General features: G+C 33.1%; 2 protein-coding genes across 2 annotated transcripts; both read right to left on the bottom strand.

The window, feature by feature from the left end:
* On the bottom strand, positions 1,690-5,275 carry LOC105157985 (transmembrane protein adipocyte-associated 1 homolog). Its single transcript, XM_011074565.2, has 6 exons — positions 4,816-5,275; positions 4,183-4,374; positions 2,451-2,610; positions 2,244-2,346; positions 2,062-2,143; positions 1,690-1,982 (listed from the first exon to the last, which is right to left on the bottom strand). Exons 1-6 carry the CDS (start codon positions 5,107-5,109, stop codon positions 1,905-1,907), a joined length of 909 nt encoding a protein of 302 aa, XP_011072867.1. The 5' UTR covers positions 5,110-5,275; the 3' UTR covers positions 1,690-1,904.
* LOC105157984 (flavonoid 3'-monooxygenase) lies at positions 8,388-13,826 on the bottom strand. Its single transcript, XM_011074564.2, has 3 exons — positions 13,329-13,826; positions 11,689-12,141; positions 8,388-9,180 (listed from the first exon to the last, which is right to left on the bottom strand). The coding sequence occupies exons 1-3, from the start codon at positions 13,767-13,769 to the stop codon at positions 8,539-8,541; spliced, it is 1,536 nt and encodes a 511-aa protein (XP_011072866.1). The 5' UTR covers positions 13,770-13,826; the 3' UTR covers positions 8,388-8,538.

Below are 24,261 nucleotides of genomic sequence, written 5' to 3'. Positions count from 1 at the left end.
ATTCTTCCAAACCAAAACGACATCGAAATCGCCTTAATTTTTCAAGCCTTCTCTGTTCTATTTCTTGACTTTTAGAAATAGAAACAGCATTTAAGGGCCCAAGTGTTGAAGTCCGACCCATTTCACTAGAGAAAAAACCTTGCGTCTTGGTCCGATCGTCCAAAATAATTGATGTTTCACTACAAGAAAAAAATGACTTATTGCGACGGAATTTGGAACAGATCACTCGTCGTTGCATTTCATTGTTGGATTGCGACGAAAAAATGTCCGTTTGATGAAGAATTAAAATAAAAGTTTGGGAAAGCCTTACCAAAGGTTTGAAACGTATCTTTTAAATCGGACGTATTATTTTTGAACAGTTGTTGGGACAGACTTTGGAGCGTGTTTTCTTTCTTTCTGTTTTTTTTATTATTATTATTTGGGATGGACTGTCGTCTCAAATTTCGTCCCTAGTTTTAGTTAATTTTTTAAAAGAATTGGTATGCTATTTTTGTTTTTATATTTTTTATTGAGCAAAATTTTACTGTATATAATAAAAGACGATATTTTTCATATGAAAGAAATTAAAATTAGTCAAAATAATTTAAATACAATGTATTGTTCATCATTCAAATTTCAAAACAAAAACATAAAAAATTCTAATCTAAAGGCTGGGAGGAATGCTAGTCGATTGGCTCAAGGTCTGTAGCTTCTTCGTCTTGCTGCTGCGTGGACTCCTCAGTTGAGGCGTCAGCTACTAGTGGCTGGTCGAGGGGCAACATCTGAATTCCCATCTTATCGAAATTCATGCCCAATATAAACTTGATTTTTTGAAGTTGTATTAATCAATTACGTCAACCACAAAAATAAAAATCCACTATGTCTATCCCTTATGCAAAAATACAAATCCACTATGTTAACAATTAATACAGCACAACTTTCAATTATTTAATTAAACATGCATTTGATTTTCATAGTATATGCATACCAAGAGCTTACAATTTTCTATTATTGTGTGGTTTGCCAACATCTCTACTATTATTATCATTATTTTTAGATTAATTCATAGGAACCACTCAATTTCGACATAAATTTATAAGTAATAAAATAAATTACAGAATGCATAGTATGCATCTTGATATAAATATAAAATTCAGAAATTGAAGTGAATTACCTATCAATTAAAAAAAGTATAACACAATACAAATATATATTAAAATATAACATAAAATTTATATGTGTCATATTAAATAATAATTTTAATTATGAAAAATATATAGAAATTTTAAAAATAAAAATATATATAATAAAATAAAATTAAAATTAAAAAAGCTTGCGAGTGATGAACAGAGATGATTGAGCTCGAGCTCGAGCTGGCGAGCTGGCTCAACTCGTTTGCCACCCCCAAGTTCCACAGCTGGGAGATGACATGCATTAACTTGCATGACATGGAAGATGACTGGGACCATCCGCATATCAAAACCCAAACACTCCAAAGCATTCTAGCATATCTAGTATTAGTTAGTCTTATTATTTGAGTAAGACATCATGGACTAAAGTAAATAGAGTTGATTGTTCCATTGTTTGACTATTAATTTAACAATCAAAAACTTGCAGCAAAGATAATATGACATATGGGAACGATTTCTCATGAGAACACTTCGTACCCGTGGCTGTGTCTCAGAAACCAGAAGCCAGTGCACTCCCACGTTGTGTGATGAACCCTGAGAACGATACATATCACTTTCAACATGTAAAACACTAGGTAACATCCAAGATTCATTTAAATGTTACAGAAATTTACAATAATACTGCAGTTAGCGCTCGTATGTTACATGTTAGTCTACTTCTAGGTACTGGAAAGTTATAATTTACAACCTAATCCGAAAGCCAAAAACTCCGATTTGATGAATAATGTACATATGTTAATCCCATTCAGTATCAAAAAAACCCGCATCTTTCATCTCCGAATAATATGCATTGTCCAAAAGCCAGTCTTCCTCCTGGAGTGCAGTAAAAAAAAATTAATTTGTGAAGAGCTAAAACATGCTTTCAGTTGCTTATAGAACAAAACACAATTACCTGGAAAAAGTCGGCCAGAAAAGTTACATACAGAAAGGGAAGGTAAAGGGCGTGACGACAGATGACTATGAAGTCGTACAACCTGACAGAAAGACCACAACTACTCCGTGAGCTGAACTGCCATGATTAACAGTATTAGACGATGGATCTGTATAAAGTATGGTTGTAGAAAGAATACATACCAAAGGCCAAAACTGTAACTAATGCCAGCAAGTCCAGTAGCAAACAATCCCAGAACATTTGCTATGAACATGACAACCACGTAATTGTAGAATGATGGCCTTGCTGCATTTTGATTAATTTATTTTTGGACCAGGAACAGTAAGTTAGTCTAATGGAAGAAGAATGAGAGAAGTAAAGAACTTGATGGTAGAGAAGTTTAAACTCACGTGGCAACTTATCTTTCCACTTTGAATAGTGCACAAATAATATGTAGCTATAAACTGCTGTGAGCACCAACGTATGAGCAAACAATACACTCCACTTTCCCCAATGTGTAGCATCGGTATTAATGAAGAGAGGCACCCCAAATCCAAATGCAAAAATTGACTGTCAGGACAAACATAATTACTACCTTTCAGCAACCAAGGGAAAAGAAAAAAACACAAGAATAAGAAAAAGAAAGAAAAGAGAATGATATTGATATGCAGAAAATGAATTCTATATCATCCCATATTTAATCCTAAAACTAAACAAAAATGAGTAGGATTTTCTCGTTTCAAGCCTGGATGAGGAGGAGGTACTAAACAGAGAGTTATTGGAGAAGATACTATTGCATCATTGTGATATGTTGTGTCCATGTGGGTTTTATTCAGATAGTCTCATAACTCATCCTCAGTTTGAAGTCATATTCACATTCTTTTCTCCACCCTTCATCATTTTTGCTCACTGCGATAATAACTTCTGTAAAGTTGTGGTGCAGATGCACTGAAAAACCACCATATAAAACTGCAGCTATTAGGAGATAACTAGTTAATGTCTTCAGCAGGCCACCTCAATTGCATGTCATACTGTTTCTCCGATACTAACTCAAGAAATGGATGCTGGTGAGATTCAATCGCAGGACCTTACTTTGTATGAAGCTGATACCATATTGATAAGATGTCAATAAGTCTGAGTATTTCACTGAATTATTTATTGAATTTATATGCAGTACCATTCTTGTTAATAACTGATGGGCTCCAGCCGGTAGCATAACTTCAAATGGACAAGTTGATAGAAGGAAACCTAGGAAATGTTAAAGAAAGTTTACATGGGCGAAGAAAGGAATTGTTATTTAGATAACTAATTTTCTAAAAATTGGATGGAAGTCCAACAACATTGTGACAAGCAACGCCACAGGAAAAGTACAGGGTTATGAAAGTTGACTGGCTACATTGAAGAGATCGATTGACAGTATAAACCACAGTAGAAATAGCATGTTACAAATTAAAGAGCACAAAAAATATACTTTTAACACATGGAGGAAGATGTTTTGGTTATGAAATATGATGGGATGGAATGGGGAACAACTGGTGACGTGAACTTATTGGAGCCCATTCACAAGCAATGCAAAACGACAGCATTCCATGCTTGGAATTAGGTTTCAGTGACCTGAGTTGCAATATTAATCATTGCTTTCATGCTGGCAACCATGCAAAAGAATAGAAAGGTTGAAACACTAGTTTACACTGGATGAAGTACTAGGTTCAATGATTATTCATTTGCATTCTGCAAATCAATAGGGTCCTAATAGTTATGGAATGTAGCGAAGAATTTCGCTCAATGTAATATGCGCAGTAAGGATGGAAAGGCATTTCTTTCTCTCCATCATCTTATCTTGAGAACTTCTGGTTCTATCACTGTAAAAGATGTTTCAAATGTGAATGTCACTCTCAAGTAGAGTAAGCACCCTTTACAAAAATTGAAGAAACCTACAATGAGCAAAGACATGCCTACTCTAATGTTGTAAGCTAGTATATTGCTGCAATGATGGTCAGGAACTCATTCTAAGAGGCATGAAATACAAGAGCATAAAAAATGAAACACATTGTAAAACTTCATCTGAAGCAGAGAGAGTCTAGAAGTTTTATATATTGATATGTTAGTGTATTTACCCTAAGAGAAGTAAAAAGACATTACCTGAATAAGCATATCAATAGCAACAAATGACCCTGAAACCATGAAAGTGTGTGCTAGAGCTTCCAATCCACTAGCATAATTTTCCTGGAGCAGGAAGGCTAGTATGCTGATTTCTAAAGTTAGCAATCCACATTCTGTGAATAATGACAACAGGTTCCAAGCAATTGGCTTCCCAGGAGCACACTGCCACGCCTGTTTCGTAATAGAAACAAGTCAATATCAGCGAAATTATATGATTAGAATCTCCAATATAATGATATCAATCATTTCAGATGCATTAGACAAGATATTAACTTCTTTAAAATACTTCCTGATCTCGAGATATTTAAGATTTGTGCAAAAAAACTCATTAGACTACTCTTGACACTAAAATCAATCGTCTAGTTAGCAAAACTAAATTTAAATTGTCATAATCAATCATTATTACTTTGTCATTGTTATGAATGCAGTCCAAGTAAAACAACCAAAATCATATTTAATGCAATAAAAAATAAAGCTGAATTCGTATAACCAGACCACAAAATGTCAAAAAACATTAGCTCGACAGGTTTCTAAATCATATAATTTGACATCAAAACACAGTAAATCCCAGCAAACTTCCCTAAAGTAACCTAAGAATCCGGAAAACTGCACCTGAAGAATTGCCCAAGCCAAATTGAGAAGAGTGGTGAACCATAGAAGAGCGTAGTACGCAATCATCACGTAAGACTTCCGGTGGCTGAGCTTCCTCACATTCCGCCTGGCCTGAAACCCTAGGTACAACACCAACAAAACAGAAGGTACAACCAGAGCTGTCTGGCGCCAGAACCCGCTGCAGCCGCCGCTCCCGGAGCTGTACCATTCCGGAATCCCTTCCATTTTGGTCCGATCCATAGGTGTGCTTTGCGCCGAAACGAGCGGTAAGGTAATATTATCAGGGTTCGACATTCCGATTGACAATCAAAGGAGAATCAAATCAAACTCGACATCGATCGTTGAGTAAAATTGATGAACCGATTGCACGTGTAGAGAAGAAAAGAGAGATGAATTGGGGTTGGTCTTTGTGCAATTTCTCAATTTTCTGGGATTGTATTGTAAAATGCACTTTTGCCCTAGGATTAATCTTCCATTGACACTTGATCCATTCTTATTTACCATTTTACTCCTCCAACTATTTAAAATTACATTTTAGGTTGTATTTGACAATTCTTTTTTAATTTTTTTCTTTTTGGGCTTCTTTCCTCCTTGAACAGGATTGTACATAATTTAACAAGTCGATCGAATTATATCAAAATTGAAATTTTATTTTGTACTGAATATTGAATCAACATTAGGTTTTAATTTTGATTAATGATTAATTGATTAACATTTTTTTAAATTAAATAAAAATTTTCATAATATATAATACTATAAATGAAATTTTTACACCAAACAAAAGTTTCATTTTTAATGCGGCAAAATGATAGTTTTGAATGGATAGATTAACTTTTATATATATGTATCCCTATATAAAAATAAAAATAAAGAATTAATTAAATGTATTGTTTATTTATATAGTTCATCTTCCTAGGAAACAAATGTGCATAAAAGGGTGGGGAAGGTGAAGGAATGTGGAGGAAGAAAAATAGACGATACAAAGAAAAACTAATTTAAGAATACTTTTAAAATCTGGACATCATTTTATTGATTTGACAAAAAAAGATAAGTAAAGATTATTATAAATGAAAAGACAAACAAAATAACTCAGTTCAATTAAATCTAAATATATCAGCATTACCATCAGTAGTGAAAGTGATGGGCAGGCCCTAGAAGAGACACTAGACCCAAGTCAGGTCCACAAGCCCAAGAGAGAGGCAACCCAGAATTATTGTCCTAAGCCCAAAAAGGAAGCATGCCTCCTCAAAACCAGACCCAAAAGGAAAGCTCACTAGGTTCAGCCCAAGGAAGGGATCCCCACCCCAAAAACTGTCAGGGAGGAAACTCACAAGCTCGACCCCGGTAGAAAGCCTAGCTTGAAGTCCTACTGCTCCTCTTCAAGCCCAGCCCAAGGGAGGAAGTGTCCTCCAGATATCAGACTTCTCATTCTAGGAGGACTCCTCGCAAGGCAGGGGTTCCCCCTTTCCCGAAGACTCTCTGCTGAAGAAACGGGCATAAAGGCAGCCTTATCTCGCCTTCCTCGCCCGATGCACCTCCTAAGCTCTTGCCACAAAGGAACTCCTCCTCTAGGATTTACTCATATATATATATATATATATATATATATATAAAGGAAGTAGTGGTATATTATAAGCTTATAGCAACTTGCAAAGTATATTGTTCCTAGTTTGATTTTTAGATCAACATGACACTGTAAAGTATAAAACTTTATCTCAATGAAAACTCAAGTTAATTAATTGATGGCTTATGTGTTGAAGTGAATTAAAAGGTCTAATGTAATAACTCACTAACATGTAGATCATATTTTTTTTAATAAAAAGTGAATCACAAAATAAAAATTTTATGCTTATCAAAGGTATGAGCTAAATTCAAGTTAAAAATTGAGAAATTATTACAATCCCCTTATAATATGTTATTATATATGATGCGTTCAAAAAATACAAGGGTCCATTGATATGAAGTATGGTCAAGGTTTGGGCCGAAGCGAATACAAATCTTGAAGGGGGGACCACGGCATGGAGACTCAATTAGCAGGTCAGCAGGTCTGGGGGGTCTGGGACCATCGCCCCACTAGCGGTGGTCAAGGATGTTCCTGCAACAACTTGCAAAAAGTCTGATTGTTGCCAATTGCCTCCACAACTTTTTGTTTGCTTGCGAGATTATTGGGGGTTTTCATGGTAACTCACCTCTTTAACTCAAGTTTTTCTCAGAAGACACCAGTGATATGTTCAAAAAACGCACAATCCAATTGATATGGACTATGCTCAAAGTTTGGGTCGAAGCAAGGGGGACTTGTAAAAAAGACGTTAGCGATGCCCAAGTTAGTCTTAAATTTTGGAATAAATAGTCGTGATTAGAAATCAAGAAGAAATTCGTAGGAGAAATTATGATCAGAGTGCAATTTGAGTGCTAAAGCAAGAATATTAGTGATTTTCCAGATTCTAGAGTGTCCCTGTAGAGGGACTGAACCTGTATAAATAGAGAGTCGTCCCCTATACTGGGATTCTATGTATCTCCTTTATCCTCGGAAGAAAGAGTCAAAATTTGTGTGAATAAGGCTTGACTTGGTCTTATTTTCAACTGATCAGCCCACAACAACACGTCTTTGCCTAGGGGACGACTCTTTTCGTGCGAGGACTCCTATTTTGCGGGGAGCCCGTTTATGTTTAAGAGTCCTAGATTTTGGGGGTGTCTCCCTTCTCCTGGGCCGTCTTAGTTGCTAGAGGCTCCTCCTAGGGCTGATGTGGTCCAATGTGGACACTGACCTCGGGATTGATAAAATGCCACGTAGGAGACTGCGATGCCACATGGGAGAGTGGGATGCCACATGTGTGGGTTTTTTGGCCGAATATTTATCGGGCTTTGGAACTGTGATGTCCCAAATTGTACCTCATTTTCAAATAAATTTACAAACTGTCATTTTTTCATCACGTTTTGTCTCACACTTTGGAACGGTCTTCTCTCGTCCGCCCCTACCTTTAACATTGTGTTCCAAACATGAGTTTTAATTATTTATTGTTACAAGTTAGGACTGGTTTTCAGAACATAACATGTAACACTTATTTTGGAACACTCTTGGTAACGATTGTGCCGTCCCAAAACCACAAAACATAGAAAAGTAAGATCGTGACGTCAGCGACCCATTTTCGTTCCTGAAGAGTGCCAAGGATCGTTCCAAAATGGAACGGGATTTGGACTAATCATCCGATCTGCCCCAAATCCCGCATTTGTTTGTAGTGAAAGTTGGATTCACTAGAATAAGTGTAACTTTTTACTATAGTTAATTAAATTTTTTATCAGGTACTAATTAATCATAGTTTCACAATCGTTATTAGTTGATGTGATCTGGAAATAAGGTCAAAATATTTGCTATAATGTTGCCATAGAGAAAACCATACCGAATAGACTAATCGTGGCCAAAACTTAATTTTTCGTATCAATTTTGTCTAACTGTACATAATATTGCTTCACTATAATTTTTAAATAATGGTGATTTATAATATAGAGAATAATCAACTTTTCCTTTTTTTTTGTGTAGCGAATATCAATCAATTAATATGGACAGGAAATTCAAAGAAAAACAGTGCAATATTAATTAAGAATGATGCAAAATACAGTTGCAGCACCTCCAAAAACAAAGATACATACATACATACATAAATATGAATATATTTATTGTTTTACAAGAACACGGGATATGATTTGCCAAGGTAACCCCACTTAGGTTTGATAAACATGAGGTGCCAACCTGGGCTTCGGATGCACCATCAACGGCTCGGCCCGTTGCAACGTCAGCCCATAAGCTTCCTCCATGCTTAGCGTTTCAGCTAACTGCCCGTCAGCCAAATCGAAATCAAATGCATGGATCAGAGTCGCAATCAGTAGTTGGACCATCCGTATACCCAGGCTCATTCCAGCACATACTCTACGGCCCGCCCCGAACGGTATCAGTTCAAAATCATTACCTTTAACGTCGACAACGGGCCTTTCTCCGCCGGGCAGGAACCGTGCTGGTTGAAACTCCAGCGGGTTGGACCATAGGTCTGGGTCACGAGCGATGGCCCAGACATTGACAAGGAGCGTCGAACCCTTCGGAATGAAGTACCCGTTGATCTCACAGCTCTCGTCTGCCATCCTCGGCAGGGACAGAGGGGTGGAGGGATGGAGACGGAAGTTTTCCTTGACAACGGCTTGGAGGAAGTGTAATTGGGGCAGGTCGGACTCGAGCACGTGCCGGTCCCTGCCGACAACTGAGTCGAGCTCTTGTTGGGCTTGGGCTAGGATGTCGGGATGGCGTATGAGTTCGGCTATGGCCCATTCCACCGTACTGGAAGTTGTGTCCGTCCCAGCTGCAAACAAGTTCTACAATGATTTTATCAAAGTTAGAAACTGAATTTTAACCGATATCTATACTAATATAAAAAAAAAAACCACTTCAAACTCACAACGATTAATGATACCGTCGCATCATTTCTGTATTAAGTCAAAAATGTCTTTCTTTCTTTTTTTATTCAACTTTTCAAAATTATATTAATTGATAAAATATTCTTTCTTTCTTTCTTTTTTTTTTTATTAATGTGATACACTGATTTATATATTTTATTCTTATTTATGATATATTTTTAAGCTTAAAAAATTATTTATTATACGCACGAAAGAACTACATGTCACAACGGCTAGTTAATATATAAGAAAAGGCCTTTTTTCCTCTCACAAACACAAGTTATGACACTGCAATACCAATTTTATTGTTATACCGATAATACTCCTAAAAATTAATTTTCTTTTGTTACTTAATTTCTTTCTTCCCTTCTTTTTTTATTTTTTATTTTTTAAAAATATGATGTGTTATATATATACACACATATATTTTGTTATTCATAATATATTTTAAAATACAAAATATTATTTATTATACACACATAAACAATGTGCTATAATTACTAATAAGTAAATAAAAATAGAAAACATGGGAAATAAATGCATTTACAGATAGTACGTGCTTGGCTCAAAAGTAGTAATATAACTAATTTGATTTTCGGTGCAAAGTTTTGTACAATTTTGACATTCAATTTGGTATCGATATATATAGTACCGAATTGAATATCAAAATTTAAAAAAAGAAATATATATTTTATATAAATATAATAAATGAATAATTATATATCAATTTGCTTAAAAAATAATAAATTTTATTAATTTAATCAATATAATTATTAACTAATAACTAATAGGGTATATTATTATATTGCCGCTCGAACTACATCATTCCATCAGTTTTTTTTCTTTTATATGTCATTGTACCATTTCAACCTTGTGAAATTTATAAATTGTCATATATAACAATTTTTCGATCAAATTTTCTGCCGAAAAAACATTACATATAGTGCATATGTGATGTTTACATATGCAATGCACTGCATAAAAAAATTTAATCGAAAAATAGTCATATATGATATTTTGCAAATTTCACAAAGTTGAAATGATAACTTCACTGAATAAAAAAAATAAATAATAAAGTGTAAGAACAAGTATAGCTCGAATGACAAAATGGAGTACATTCTAATCAATAACTAATTTTGAGACGTAGGAATTATATATATTGTTGTAAATTCCATAAATTCAGTAAAATACCAATCTAAGCCGAAATTTTCCAATTTTTATCGAATTTTATATTAAAAAAATCGAAAATTTTATTCGATTCGATTCTCATCAAAGTTCAAAATAGTGAAAAAATAATAATATTGATATAATAAGAATAACGTAGCTTTCTCATCTTATTTATGATGATTTAATATCATATATATGGTCCCATGCTACTTCCATTTTCATGTCCCTTTTACCATAAGAAGAACAAGACCTAAAAGCAATATTATTGCTCCACGGCCCTACCATGTCCTACAATTTAAGAGGGTATTAGATAGAATTTATAATCCTCTTAAAATATAGGTTAAATTATAATTACCTGTATAAAATTCGATATAATTATAAATATTCTATTATTATTTGAAAAATTATTGGTACTCGTTGATGTTTGATTGAAATCATATAATACTTGAATTAATTGTGGCGTGAAATTGTCGACTTTGGTCTTGCTGTATTTTTTCTCTTTTAAAAAGAATTGAAAAATTATTAAAAAAATCAGACGAGGTGGATAAAAGAAATTGTCCATCCAGTCCGTAAAAAAAGTTTTGTAGGATTTTTAAAATACTAAGTAAGATTTTAATTCATAGTTCACAAGGGCATTTTGATCAATTCACTATAAAAATGGATAAAAGGCCGTTGAAACCAGAGAGTATTAATAGTTTTCCTAAGCTACCCTTATAACGGTGAAAATATATATACTTCCACACATGCATCCGACGTATGAAGATGTATAAGAATAATTCGATCATAAAATATATATATTTGACATGTAATAAATCAGTAATAAATCAATCGAGGGTAGATATGAATTTTTATCTGGTTTTTTTAATTAATATCAACAAATTTAGTGAATTTTGGGTAATAGATGGACTTATTTATTGGATGGAAGCAAATCGCATGAGTACTAGATTTAATTTTTCAAACCAAATGAGATTTACCAATAATTACACCAAATTCCAAAATGGAAAGTGTAATTATCCCTTATAATTATGTACCACTTATCTATACTATATATAATTGAATATTACCATATTGGTATTTTCAATTTATTGATATATTAAATTTTTTTAAAAATTAAATAACTTTTTTTTAATTTCCTCACCGATCATAATTTTTCATAAATAGTTTTTTTTTTCATTTATTTTTATCTTATATATATATATTCTTATTTTTAACTCTATTAATTGAGAGATCAACATAATAAAGACCGAAAAGCGTGCGTACCAAAAGTAACGCTTTAATTTCCGTGTCGGTGAGCTTGCCTCCGGCGCCATCGCTGTCATCGTTCAAGGAAATCAACATACTCAATAAGTCCTGGTACCCATTCGATCCCTGTGAACCGTTGATCTTGTGCTCTTCAAGAATTCCGCTTAAGAAGGCGTCGAAGCGCTTGTGAAGCTTCTTCAGCTTTGCGATCACTCCTTGCAAGTCGAAGCCCTGGAGCGGTGGGATAAAATCGCCGATGTTGAACACGCCGCCTAACACCATCAGTTCCACCACCATCGCTTTGAACTCTTCCGCCTTCTCGTCACCACCGCCGTGTCTGTGCCCAACCACCCGTCTCCCTAGCATCACACGTGCTATTGCGTTGGTGGCGCACACATTCAGCATTTGACCTAAACGTGCCGGAGTCTGTCCTGCACTTGCTAGAGCGCGAGTGAGGATCCCCACCTCTTCCTGCATAATAATAAGAAGAACATTAAAATTTGTCAAGAAATTTAAATTATTCAGGAGAATTATTTAATATTTAATTAATGTATAATACCAACAGGTCTTAAAATTGTTGTAATTTATAATATCTTACTGTAATTTAAAAGTTGAGAATAAAAATAATTGATAAAGAGTATATTTACTATGCAGAATTTTTAAAATTATAAGGTAAAATTATCTAATTAATGAATAATACGGAACTATATTGGCATTCCTCCATATTCATAGGATAATGTTGTAATTTTTTTCTAATTATTTTTAGGGAAAATTACACTGATATCTCGATATTCGATGTAATTATACGCAAATCTCATATGGTTTGAAATTTTACATCTAGTACCATTGAGTTTGCTTTCGTCTTATAAATAGGTCCATTTTTTAGTGAAAATTCACCGAATTTGTTAATGTTAATAATAAAAAAAAAAGAATGAAAGTTGATGATTGCCCTTGACTGACTTATCACTGATTTATTGTAGATCATACAAATTTTTTCCAACTAAACTATCCTTATAACAGTGAAAATATATCTCTTCTCACATGCATAATGTGTAAATACATATGAGGGTAATTTGATCATAACAAAATTATTTGACTTGTAATAAGTCGAGGATAAATATAGATTTTCATTCAATTTTTCATTTACTATTAGCAAATTCGATAAATTTTAACGAACGAAGTGATTTATTTGTTAGACGAAAATAAACTTCAGTGGTATTAAATATAATTTTTCAAATCACAAAAAATTTATATGTAATTACATCAAATCTCGGTGGATGAGAATTTAACTATCTAATAATTTTATATGCAACTTTTTTGTCAAATTTAACTATCTAATAATTTTATATGCAACTTTTTTGTCAGAAAATAATATTGGGGATCGACAATCGACAAAATAAAATAAATTATTTCCACTTAATACATATAATCAGTAATAATATTAATTATTTTGAATGGCTAAACTTCTTGTTTTAGTGATGAAAGTCAACGCAAATATTTAGGGATGGAGGGTGTGATACGTCCATGTCTTCTTCTACGAACCATACTATTTCTGCATATATATGCCTCCCAATAACTTGGTTGAATCTCTGCATTGACGACTGCTCACATTTTTAAGTTCAGTGCGTATGTATTAGCTGCTGAATTGGGGAACTAACCTGTCTAACATGGCGGAAGTCGTCCAAGGCCTTGGCCGAGAAGACGTGCACGGCGCAGATCTTCCTGAGCAGCCGCCACCGCGGCCCGTAAGGCGCGAACACCATGTCCTGGTAGTTATACGCCACATACTCGGCGCCCGCGTTGGGCGGCCGGTTCGAGAAGTTGGCGTCGTGCACCTTCAGGAACTGCTCCGCCACGCCTGCGGAGGCCGCCACCACGACGTTCACGAACCCCATCTTCAGGTGCATGAGCGGGCCGTACACCCGCGCCAGCGCCGCCATCGACTGGTGGGGCTTCGGCCCCAGCTGCAGTAGGTTTCCGACGATCGGCCACGGCCTCGGCCCCGGTGGAAGCCGCACCGACCGCCGCCTGCGGAGGAAGGAGTACAAAAATAAACATAGTATGGAAGTGTATACTATCAAGGTTAGGGTGGTATTCATCGTATTGATTTGTGGGTAGGGATGGAATCTTGGTGCATCATATATATATATATATAATATTTGAGGGGTAGGGGAGAAAACTGCAACCAAACTTATGCACACCAGTGCGTTTATTGTAATGTGAGTTTATTGATCTAATTGATGTAAATTTCACGTACAATTATCAGAATTTGATACAGCTGTCGAAAAAAATGCACCCAATAATTAAGTTGGTCACATACAAAAATTTTAATATTATAAGATAAAGTTGCTAAAATAGATTGGAACATGACCAAAATTGTCAACTCTGGTAATTATGGAATTAAAATTACAATTTTTACTATACATATAACACAAATGTATTAATTATAGTAGGATAAATTATATTGACAGTCCCTGAGTTTAGACCAAATTACACAAACCCCCTATATTTTTATAAAATTACAACTAAACTTTCTTAGGGACGTTTGTGTAAGTTTTGCATTTGAATAGAGAATTACAATTATAATCTCGAAAGATGTTGCTGTAATTTTATAATACACAAAAAATATTTATTTATTTTCACAAAAAATATGATTAGAAGGGTTTTCAACAAAAAAGATAGGTAGGGCTGCATATATGTGGACATGGAAAGTGGGATGTTGAATGGGGGTTACTTATAGGTTGGTGGGTATTTAATTTCTTCTGGTACTCTTCTAATCAGGTAGTCATTATTACTACTTGGAACTTAGTGCTAAAAGCCAATAGGATGCAACAACTCTTCATGTCCTTCAACTTCAATTATCTTACTCTTTAGTTTTATTTATCAAACCTGTTGGCCTTTGTTTGATTTTATTTTTAAGATATTTTCACTAAAAAAGAATATAATTTTTTATTACACTTAATTATTATAATAAAAAAATTACGATAAATACAAATTAATTATAATTTTGTAACAATCATTAGCCATTGTTTCAGCAAATTGGGCCAAAACATTAGCCATGACAGATATTTTGACTGTGATTAAAAATTATGGTGAATATTCTGCTGTGCTGGGATTCATAAGTTGTTGGCATGTTCTTGGTAGGGCCTGCACTTTTTTACCAAGCCTTGAGCATATGGTTGCCCAGAGGCAACGAGAATAAATTAGGATATTTTATTTTTTATTTTTTTTATAAATTTGATATTTTAAAATAATAAGTTGTTATTTATATTAACTTCAACTTAATTTTTTATCGCCTTTTAAATTTCCTATTTATTGCATTTCATATTCAAATTTCTTATTTAATTGCAAGTTATAAATTAATTCAAAAACACATAGCTGTTCCGTTGCAAAGCCGTTTATAATTTTCACCAGGATTGAGACTGGATGTCCATTGCAAAATGAGACACTACAAGGAAACATGATTTCACATATGGATTTTTCTGTCTCTGAAGCCTACAAATCCGTCTCTAAAAATCAATAAAATCTTTCGCTAAAGGTCTGATTCCATAGGTGTTTTCCGTCTCTGATTAAGACGAAAAGTTTCCGTCTCTTAGTCCATCTTTGAGTTGAGAAAAATTTAGTCACAAACCCTCTCTTTGATTCGATCAGTAATTTCAGTGAATTTGTGAAGCACCTGTGGCTATTTCGTCTCTAATTCCGTTCTGATCCTGTCCCTATTTCACCATTTCTAATTCGGTACATAAAAACAATAATTTTGTCTCTTTCATGTATTAGTAATTTGTCTCTTCATCCAAAAACAAACTATCATCCAACTAGAAAACCAACTCAGATGCATTGACATGCTCCAGTTATATGAAATCACTGTAATTCACTCCAAACAGGCATACAAGTACATAAAAATCTAAATACCCTACAAAAATCCCTAGCAATTCAATGCCTTTTTGGCAGGACAAGAAGCATTCAAATCTGCATCTACTTGTACGTCACACGCAATGTTTTCCAACAGGAAATATATGGGAAAAATGCAAGCAACCCTCTTGTGATATCGTAAATGACCAAATTACTCCCTTATGAAAAAATAAATAGCGACTGACCTCTCTATATTTTTTAAAACATAATAATTTAACCTCCTACGATTTTTAAAATGAACAATTTACCTCCTTATATAAGAAGATAAATTGCTTCATTTTAAAAAATACAGAGGATAAATTGCTCTATTTTAAAATAATGTACTCATTCTCAATATCACATAAGAATAAATTGTTGTTCACCTGAAATACTCTTAATTGGGAATATGCGTGTGGACAAAATTTGTGCAAACACAGCCTGAGCTAAGTGTCCCATCAATCTGATAAGTGTGGTTAGTTGGAATAGTTGTAGGAATGTAGTAGTTAGGATTTGTGCACCAGATGTAGCCACGGACTCAGAGCACACAAGCCGTTTATTAATTTATAATTAATATCAATAATGTAGCCAAATTATTCAAACAATTCTATCAAAAGACTCAAAAAATAGGCCTACTGTTTAAAGTAATTATCAACAATACTGTTAACATATATGCACCAAACCTACGTACCTTATAAATAAAAGGCTAAATTCTAAAGGGTTCCTTCCAAATTTGTTCCACGATTATTAATTTAAAACGGGTGTTTTTGTAATTTTTTAAATAATGAGAATATATTTATAATTATGATAAATTTCACTGGATAAATTTATGTAGATTGGCATGATGAATTCTTGGTCAATTTGTAGCAATGAAGGCCAAAAGATTATGATATACGGATTTTTTTTTTTTTTGTTGTAGAAATTAGTTAATAACACGATTTAAATATACTTTTAAAATTATTATTTTCATGCTTTTTAGATTATCTATAATAACACAAGCTGCCCAAGACTCTCCACGCATGTTGAAAATTAGCTGAAAAAAGTATTTTTTTTTAAATTATAATTTATATATATTTTTAAACTACTTAAATAATTAAGATTTTTTTAAAATAAAAAGTTACAAGTTTATCCCTATCAATTCTCACTGTTTATTGGTAAAACTACAAAATAGTGAACTTTTTCACCAAATACTACAATTTTAATTTTTATTTTATTTTTCACTTTCGTTTCCAAAGACTCCCAACTTTTCAGACTTGTATTTTTCTCTGTACTTTATTTCCATTACAAAAATAAAGGTTAATTAAACATCCTTTTACTGCTTCCTGAATCTGGAAGAAATAATTTACTTAATTTGTTTTTACTTAGAGCTTTATTCACCTCCATGGTTTTGAGCATTTGCCTTTTTAATACTAATTTCAAGATAATATTTTAATATAAAAAAATTAATTATTTTCTATATTATAAATCATTGCAGCTTAAAAATTATAGTAAATCAATATTATCTATTATAATTATACAAAAAATCGATATGAAAAAAATTAGGTTACGACTTGGTTAATTAACGTTCGCTATGGTTTTACCTGTGCAGGAATATTTGCCACAAGTTTTAAAAATTTTGGTCTAGCTTGCAGAAACAACAAATAATACCCATTGTAAAACCATAGTCAATTTATATCTATCATGATTTTTTTACTTTTACCATGATAATTAATCATAGTAAAATGACATATCTCTTTTAGTATTTTATTTAAAAAATAATGCTTAATAGGAGAGAGAGAGAGAGAGAGAGAGAGAGAGAGAGAGAGGGAGAGAATATCTATGATCTGGAACCTAACTAGATTGACTTTGTTGGTATTTATTAGTTTATATATATATATATATATATATATATAATAATATACGAGTCAGTACACGATTTAGTTTATTTAAATTCAAAAGTTGATTCATTCATTAATAATTCAACTCGATACACTACAAAAGATTATTTTCTTGCGACAAAAAAAATCTATCCCAATATATGCGGGATATTGCCATGATTTTACGACGGATGTCATCATCTTGGGTTTTAAACAAAATGACTCGACTTAGCGATAGAAGACTCGTCGCAAGTACAATCGTAGAGTAATAAGGCTCGTCTTTTGCAATCAGGAAAATTGTCCATAAAATTTTCCATCCTCAAATTGCAAGGGAGAACTTTAATTGCAATTTCGTGACGGACTTGTTACGACGACAATACATTTGGGACGGGTTTTCATTCAATTTTATTTTTCCTCACAACCTCGTTATCATATCAACACAAAGTTTTTAAATTTTGCAACTTCTTCCGTCGCAAATATAATAGACGCTATTTACACAACAACTACTGTGATTGTTGCAAAAAATTATTGCAAATGCCATAACGTCTATTTCTCAATGGCTAGTTTATCCGTCGCAAATGGGCACAAAATCCATCGTAAACTTGTCTATAGATATGTTGCTTTTTTTTTTTTTTTTTTTTTTTACGTAAACTTGTCTATAGATATGTTGCTTTTTTTTTTTTTTTTTATTTGTATTCACTCTCTTAAATTATTATCACACATACACTCTCTATCTCTATCTGATTTTTAAATATATTTTTAATATTACCATCATATATAGCATACCACTGAACTCTGGGTTATTTAGTTTGGGGGGGACTATGACTGACTAGGTAATAATTGAAACCTTTAAATATTATTAGTATTACTTGTAATTTATTAATTTATAGCTTGAAATTTATATGTATATATATTTAGTTAGTGATTATCATGTTAAAATAATTGAGGAGGTAGATGTATGAGAAGAAATTTTCGGGGAATGTGGATATTAGGCAGGAGTTTGAGGATGGTGATCAGACTTTCATAGACTAAACCAAGTAATAGCCTGAGCATATGGACGACGATAATATTAGGTGCCATGTTGGAAGTGCAAGAACGATAGGTTCAAAATAACAAATGACGTTATGTTCGACTTAAGTTGGAAAAGGATTTGTGGCGGAATATTATAATTTGACTTTACATGGTGAAGGAAGGTGCAAGAGTATTATGATTTAGAGACTACTCGACTTCTCGAGTAAACCTCAGCTGTACAGGTGACTACTATTCATTGAGATGATTATCAACAGATAAATTGGAACTAGATGGTGGTTTTTGATGTAGTTGGGCTAGAATACTTTCATCATATGCTGAGAGTGTGCCTATCGGGGGTCCGAGCTCCTGTCTTACGGATGCCAGTCAAACCAGTCCCCTAATTTGTGGTATGGTGGGGGACGTATGGCTGCGATGTGATGGGGTTATCGATCCACTCATCCAATGTATTGAATGCTACCGACCAGTCGTAGTACAACGACTATAATGAATCCCAGTTGTTGGCAGTTGCTAGGATGGTGAAAATCAAGGTCGGGCACATGTTCGAGAGATGCTACAATCAAGTGACCTAATGGGCTAGTGACCTATTACCCATGATCAAACCCTTCTGTATGGTCATGGTCTGTTGGGGTTGTTAGACCGCTAGTCTGATGTAGTGGATGATACCGACCAACCATATCACAATAGTTATAATGAGTCCCAATTGTCGGCTGTTGTTAGACTGGTGAACATTAAGGCCAAGCACATATCCAAGAGATGCTACAATCAAGTGTTCCAGTGGGCTACTAACTTATTACTCCATTATCACACCTTTCAATCCGGTTACTACAGCATAAAAAAGATGATAAGGGAACTATTTACTAGTTAAGAAGATTGATGTATGTAAAAATAGTTGCATGTTGTATCGATTGGAAAGAAGACAATGGGCTAGAGTACTACAAGTTCTGTGGTAACCCGAAGTACAAACCGACGAGGGATCTAAATCCCTAGCATGAGAAGCTCTCGTGTGTTATGCTGAGGTACTTTTCATTGACTCCCCTACTATAGAGCTTGTCTGTTTCACTAGCGACTGTAGAGTACACGATGTGGCATACCATTAACCAGATGGAGAAGAGCTTCATGTGCCATCCTTCTGATGCCGAGGCATGGAGGCATTTCGACCTATCACACCTCAAATTTCGCTGTGGATCTTCATAATATTAGATTGGATTTGTGCACCGACTGGTTAGCACCGCATGGTCAGTATAGCTGGACGTACACATGTTGGTCAGTTATCCTGACACAATACAACTCCCACCAGGGATGTGTATGAAACCTGAATACATACTCACATGATCCCTGACTTCGACAGGAGTCCTAGCTCGACAAGCAACCTAAGTAGAAGGAAGTTTTCTCCAAATGCTACAAAAAGAAGGCGGATGGCTATTGAAGTAGTCCAAGGGCGGAACATGTGGCTATAAGTTCGCACATCACTAAATCATTTTGATTAAAAATAATTTAATTAATAATTTTATTTTATTATTTTGGTCATTTCAAGACATACACTAGAAGTTGCTTTAGGACAACGCTACCTAGGCGTCGACAGCTGGCAGGAGGTTGCATCTTCAACAACCTCAGACGCTGGCGGCCCAAACAAGGGTCAGATCTTCTATCTAAGCTTAGAGGTCCAACCCTCCACTGCGACAACATTGCAGAGGAACGTGCCACCACCACCAATGCCGACACCAAACACAAAACTAAGCGATGTATTGAGTTGAAGAAGGGGTTCATGATGCCCTTTATGTCACATTTAGGCATCCCACCAATACCGAAACCGACAACACTGGTGGGATGCCATAACCAGTGATACCGTTCAGGATCGCCAGACGACTGACAAGGAGCAGGACGGTGCTGCTGCTTTAGATTAGGATTCCTTTCCTTTTTTTTTTTTTTTGCTATTTTTCAATTTAAAAATAAAATCATTCTAAATTTGATTATATCTTTTTACTATTTTTTTAATTAATTAATCCTGATTTTAATTTAATTGTATTCCATTTCAAATTTTAAATTTAATTTAATTAAAAAATAATATTAATATTTAATAATTATTTTTAAAAGTAATTTTGAGATGGACTTTCTAACGTCTTGCCCGTCATAAAATAAAAAAATAAAAATATACTAGCCATCGAAAATCAAGGCACCCATTGCAAATATCGTATCAATTTGCGACAAGATATGTTGTTAAAAACCCGTCCCAAAATTTGCAACAACTCCCATAACAACTTTCATCTAAAATGAATCATTTGTTGTGTGGTATTTCCAATGGACGTCCTTTGCAAAATGTAATAATTTTTGGGAGATCTTGGGACGGTTATCCGTCTCAAATCTGTCTCAAATTGTTTACATATAGTATAATAATATAATAATTTTAATATCATCAAAGGCTATCTCAATATCAATTAGAACATTATTCGTCCATTTGACATAACTTGCAACGTGTACATTGAAGGTGTCCTCTCCCGTCACAAATCTTCCAACAGGATGTCTTTTCTCATTGAAAATATATTCCACGCCACTTACACTAACAGGACGTCTCGTCACAAGAAAAGAAGTATATGTGATTCCATCATAAATTTTCCATCACAAAAATAATTTTTTTTTCTTTTTGTGTGTGAATACGATCAAACAAAATAAAAAGACAATAAATTTATAGACATAAACATACACTCACAGTCGTAAACCGAAACCTAAAATCTTAAATGTGCATAAAATTGTAGTCGTGAGAGGACAATATAATTAAACCAAATTCATCAAATGACTAGTCCATGTACCAAAATAACTTCAAAAAAGAAAATTCTTTCTTTTTCCTTTTTTTGTTTTTTTTTTTTTTTTTTTTTTTTTGGGCAAGAATTTTTTTTTTTTCCTTTTTTTTTTTTTTTTTTTTTTTTTTTTTTTATGGGCAAGATTCAGAGTACGGATTTGGTAGGTAGCACATAGTGATGACTATGTGACAATAAATGTAATAACACAGACATATTTTAGTATACCGACAGATGTTCTCAATTTTAGTTCAATTAAATGGGCATCTAAACCTCTTTAGTTTTTAGAGATGATTATATCACACCCCTTACTATAGTTTATTTATAAAATTATTTATGCCTTTCGAAAAATTATATATCCACTCATTAAAAACGTGAACATTATTTACACAAACCACCTCTATTTTTTTAAAAATTACACATACATCTCCAGAAACGTCAACATTATTACACAAACTTCCTCTACTTTTTGATAGTCAAGGGTGGTTTTTATAATTACACAAAAAAATAAAAATAATTTGCATAAATAAATTATAAATTAGAAAGTATAAATGTAATTATACTAATTTTTAGGTAAAATTATATTTTTAATCCTATAACTTTAGATCGTCAGCACTTTTAGTCCAATAACTTACTTGATTTACTCATTTAATCCTTTATTTGATGAATTTAGTCCTAAACATCTCACATTTGATCATTTTTTGACAAATTTAGTCATATGTTGAAAATTTTGGTCCATTTCACAATGTAATAGATCTCTTTTTTTGGTCTGGTAACTATAAGTCGTTAGGACCAAAATTGTCAATACAGGACTAAATTTGCTAAAAAAAGGATCAAATTTAAGATGTTCAAGACTAAATTCATAAAAAAGGACTAAATATGTAAATGAAGTAAATTGAACTAAAAGTACTAATAACCTAAAGTTATAGGATCACAAATATAATTTTACCTAATTTTTACTGTACACAAATTGAAGTAGGTGAGGTAGGACATCATAAACCAGATTCATCACATCATGACTAATTTTAGCAGCGAGAAAACTTTCTAAGTTCTTTCTAAAAAAGTATAACACAAACTTATCGTAGAGAATTCTTTCTCATAAAAATTATCTGATGTTTATGTCAAATCAAAGCAATTTATATGATCTCAATTCTAGAAAAATGTGAAAAGATACTAGTCAACCAGTTATCAGTGGCACGAAAAGTGATTTATTTAGGATAAAATGGTCGATTCAAATTTATTTCGTTTGGGTAAAATATTAGTGGAATTTGAGTTTTTTGGGTAAAATATAAGTGGAATTTTGGACTGAAACTTGAAGGTTAGGATCAAATTTATGCCAATTGGCCAACTTGAGGGATCACATTGTAACTCATGGAACATGGGGGATCATAATCATTTTAGCGATAAAATAGAGACACGCAAAATATAATTTTTCCAGTTACTATAATTTAAAGATGACAATGAGTCCGGGTCCTGGGAAAGGGGTGAGTTTTGAGGCCTTAAATAATCTAGGGGCAAGACCCGGACCGACCTCGATTTTTTTTTTAAGTTTTATTGTATATTTTATATATATTTATATAAATTATATTTGTACGTATACAAAAAATATGTTTGATTTATATAACTTACATATAACACATAAACTTAATATTTTATAAATTAAAATAATGATATAAATAGCTTATAAACATTTTAATATTTATATAAGTAACATATTCTAAAATATTTAATATTTCAATGCCTAAAACATCCATATATATTACAAAAAAAAAGTATTAATATTTTTTACAAAATATATTTTTTAATATTTTAAAAATATTTATTGGTTCCGCCCAATGGATCCAAGTCCAAAATTTTCTTAGAGGGGCGGGGCTCGAATTTTGACAAACCTATATCATTTCCACATCTACTTCAATTTTAGATTTTTGTTTCAAATTACTATTGTATTTAATTAAATTAAAAAAATAATTTACTTCATTTTCTTTTACTTAGATCTTCATAAAGCCCTTCTCTTCTAAACATCTTCCCTCCATGTTTCGGAGCATTTGCCTTTCCAATGCTAATTTTCAATATAATATTTTAATTGAATAAATATTGTTTAATGAACATATTTATACCCCGAAATAGTTAAGCATACAATTTATTACATTATTCAATATATTCAAATTTAATAACGGATTCGATACATCGCTAATTCAAATTAATGAATATATTCATAAGATAAAAGGTAAATTACACCGACACCTTCTAGTTTAAATCAAATTACACAAACACCCATGTATTATACAAAATTGCAGCTACACCAATGTAATATTTTTCAGGGGGTGTTGTGTAAGTTCTGCATTCGAATAGAGGGTGCAGCTGTAATTTTGTAAAAAATATAAAGTGTTTGTGTATTTTAACCTAATTTCGGGGATTGTCAATATAATTTACCCTAAGATACAAGAGTATTATAGAATAGACACACACCCACCTTCGAAAGGCTCGAACTCACAATATTTAATATGTATAATGTATATACTATTTTTGCCCGTTTTTCTTTATTAAATTTTAAAATACGGGTTTAATAGGTACCACTATCATAATCATAATGATGACCACGTGACAATAAAACAAATAAAAAGACATACTTTAATGTACTGACTGAATTTGAATTCAATGCAATTGGCATCTAAACCTCCTTTCTATTGGGCAAAAAATTGAAGTAGGTGTGCAAGTGCAGTACAAAACACATTCATCAGTTCACTACTTTTAGTTGGGACCAAACTTCGTAAGTTCTTTTGAAAAAAATAAGAGTACGAGAAGGTGACAACGTTGGCCATGTGACAAAAAGTGGGGAATGTACGGTATATTTTAATGGGTGAATAGCAATTTATCGATGAGATATTGAAAATAAGCACATTATTCCTTATAAAAAAAATGTAGTAACTTACTCCCCTTTACTTTTTAAAATCATAGGGAGGTAAATTGTTATATTTTAAAAAATACATGGAGGTAACATCGCTATTTATTTTTTTTGT

The sequence above is a fragment of the Sesamum indicum genome, linkage group LG3 (genome assembly GCF_000512975.1).
Source record: "Sesamum indicum cultivar Zhongzhi No. 13 linkage group LG3, S_indicum_v1.0, whole genome shotgun sequence".
NCBI lineage: Eukaryota > Viridiplantae > Streptophyta > Magnoliopsida > Lamiales > Pedaliaceae > Sesamum > Sesamum indicum.
The sequence above is the reverse complement of the archived record's forward strand: the minus strand, read 5'-3'. Positions and strand labels throughout refer to the sequence as shown.

Bases quoted from the DNA above. Each gene is read 5' to 3' on its own strand.
- LOC105157985 (XM_011074565.2), bottom strand. From the start codon at position 5,109: ATGTCGAACCCTGATAATATTACCTTACCGCTCGTTTCGGCGCAAAGC. The intron at 2,611-4,182 runs GTAATGTCTTTT...TTGTCCTGACAG, and splicing joins CTATTGATATGCTTATTCAG to TCAATTTTTGCATTTGGATT. The intron at 1,983-2,061 runs GTAATTGTGTTT...ACTGCACTCCAG, and splicing joins TTCTGGCCGACTTTTTCCAG to GAGGAAGACTGGCTTTTGGA.
- LOC105157984 (XM_011074564.2), bottom strand. From the start codon at position 13,769: ATGAATACCACCCTAACCTTGATAGTATACACTTCCATACTATGTTTA. The intron at 12,142-13,328 runs GTTAGTTCCCCA...ATTATTATGCAG, and splicing joins ACTTCCGCCATGTTAGACAG to GAAGAGGTGGGGATCCTCAC. The intron at 9,181-11,688 runs GTACGCACGCTT...AAATCATTGTAG, and splicing joins AAATTAAAGCGTTACTTTTG to AACTTGTTTGCAGCTGGGAC.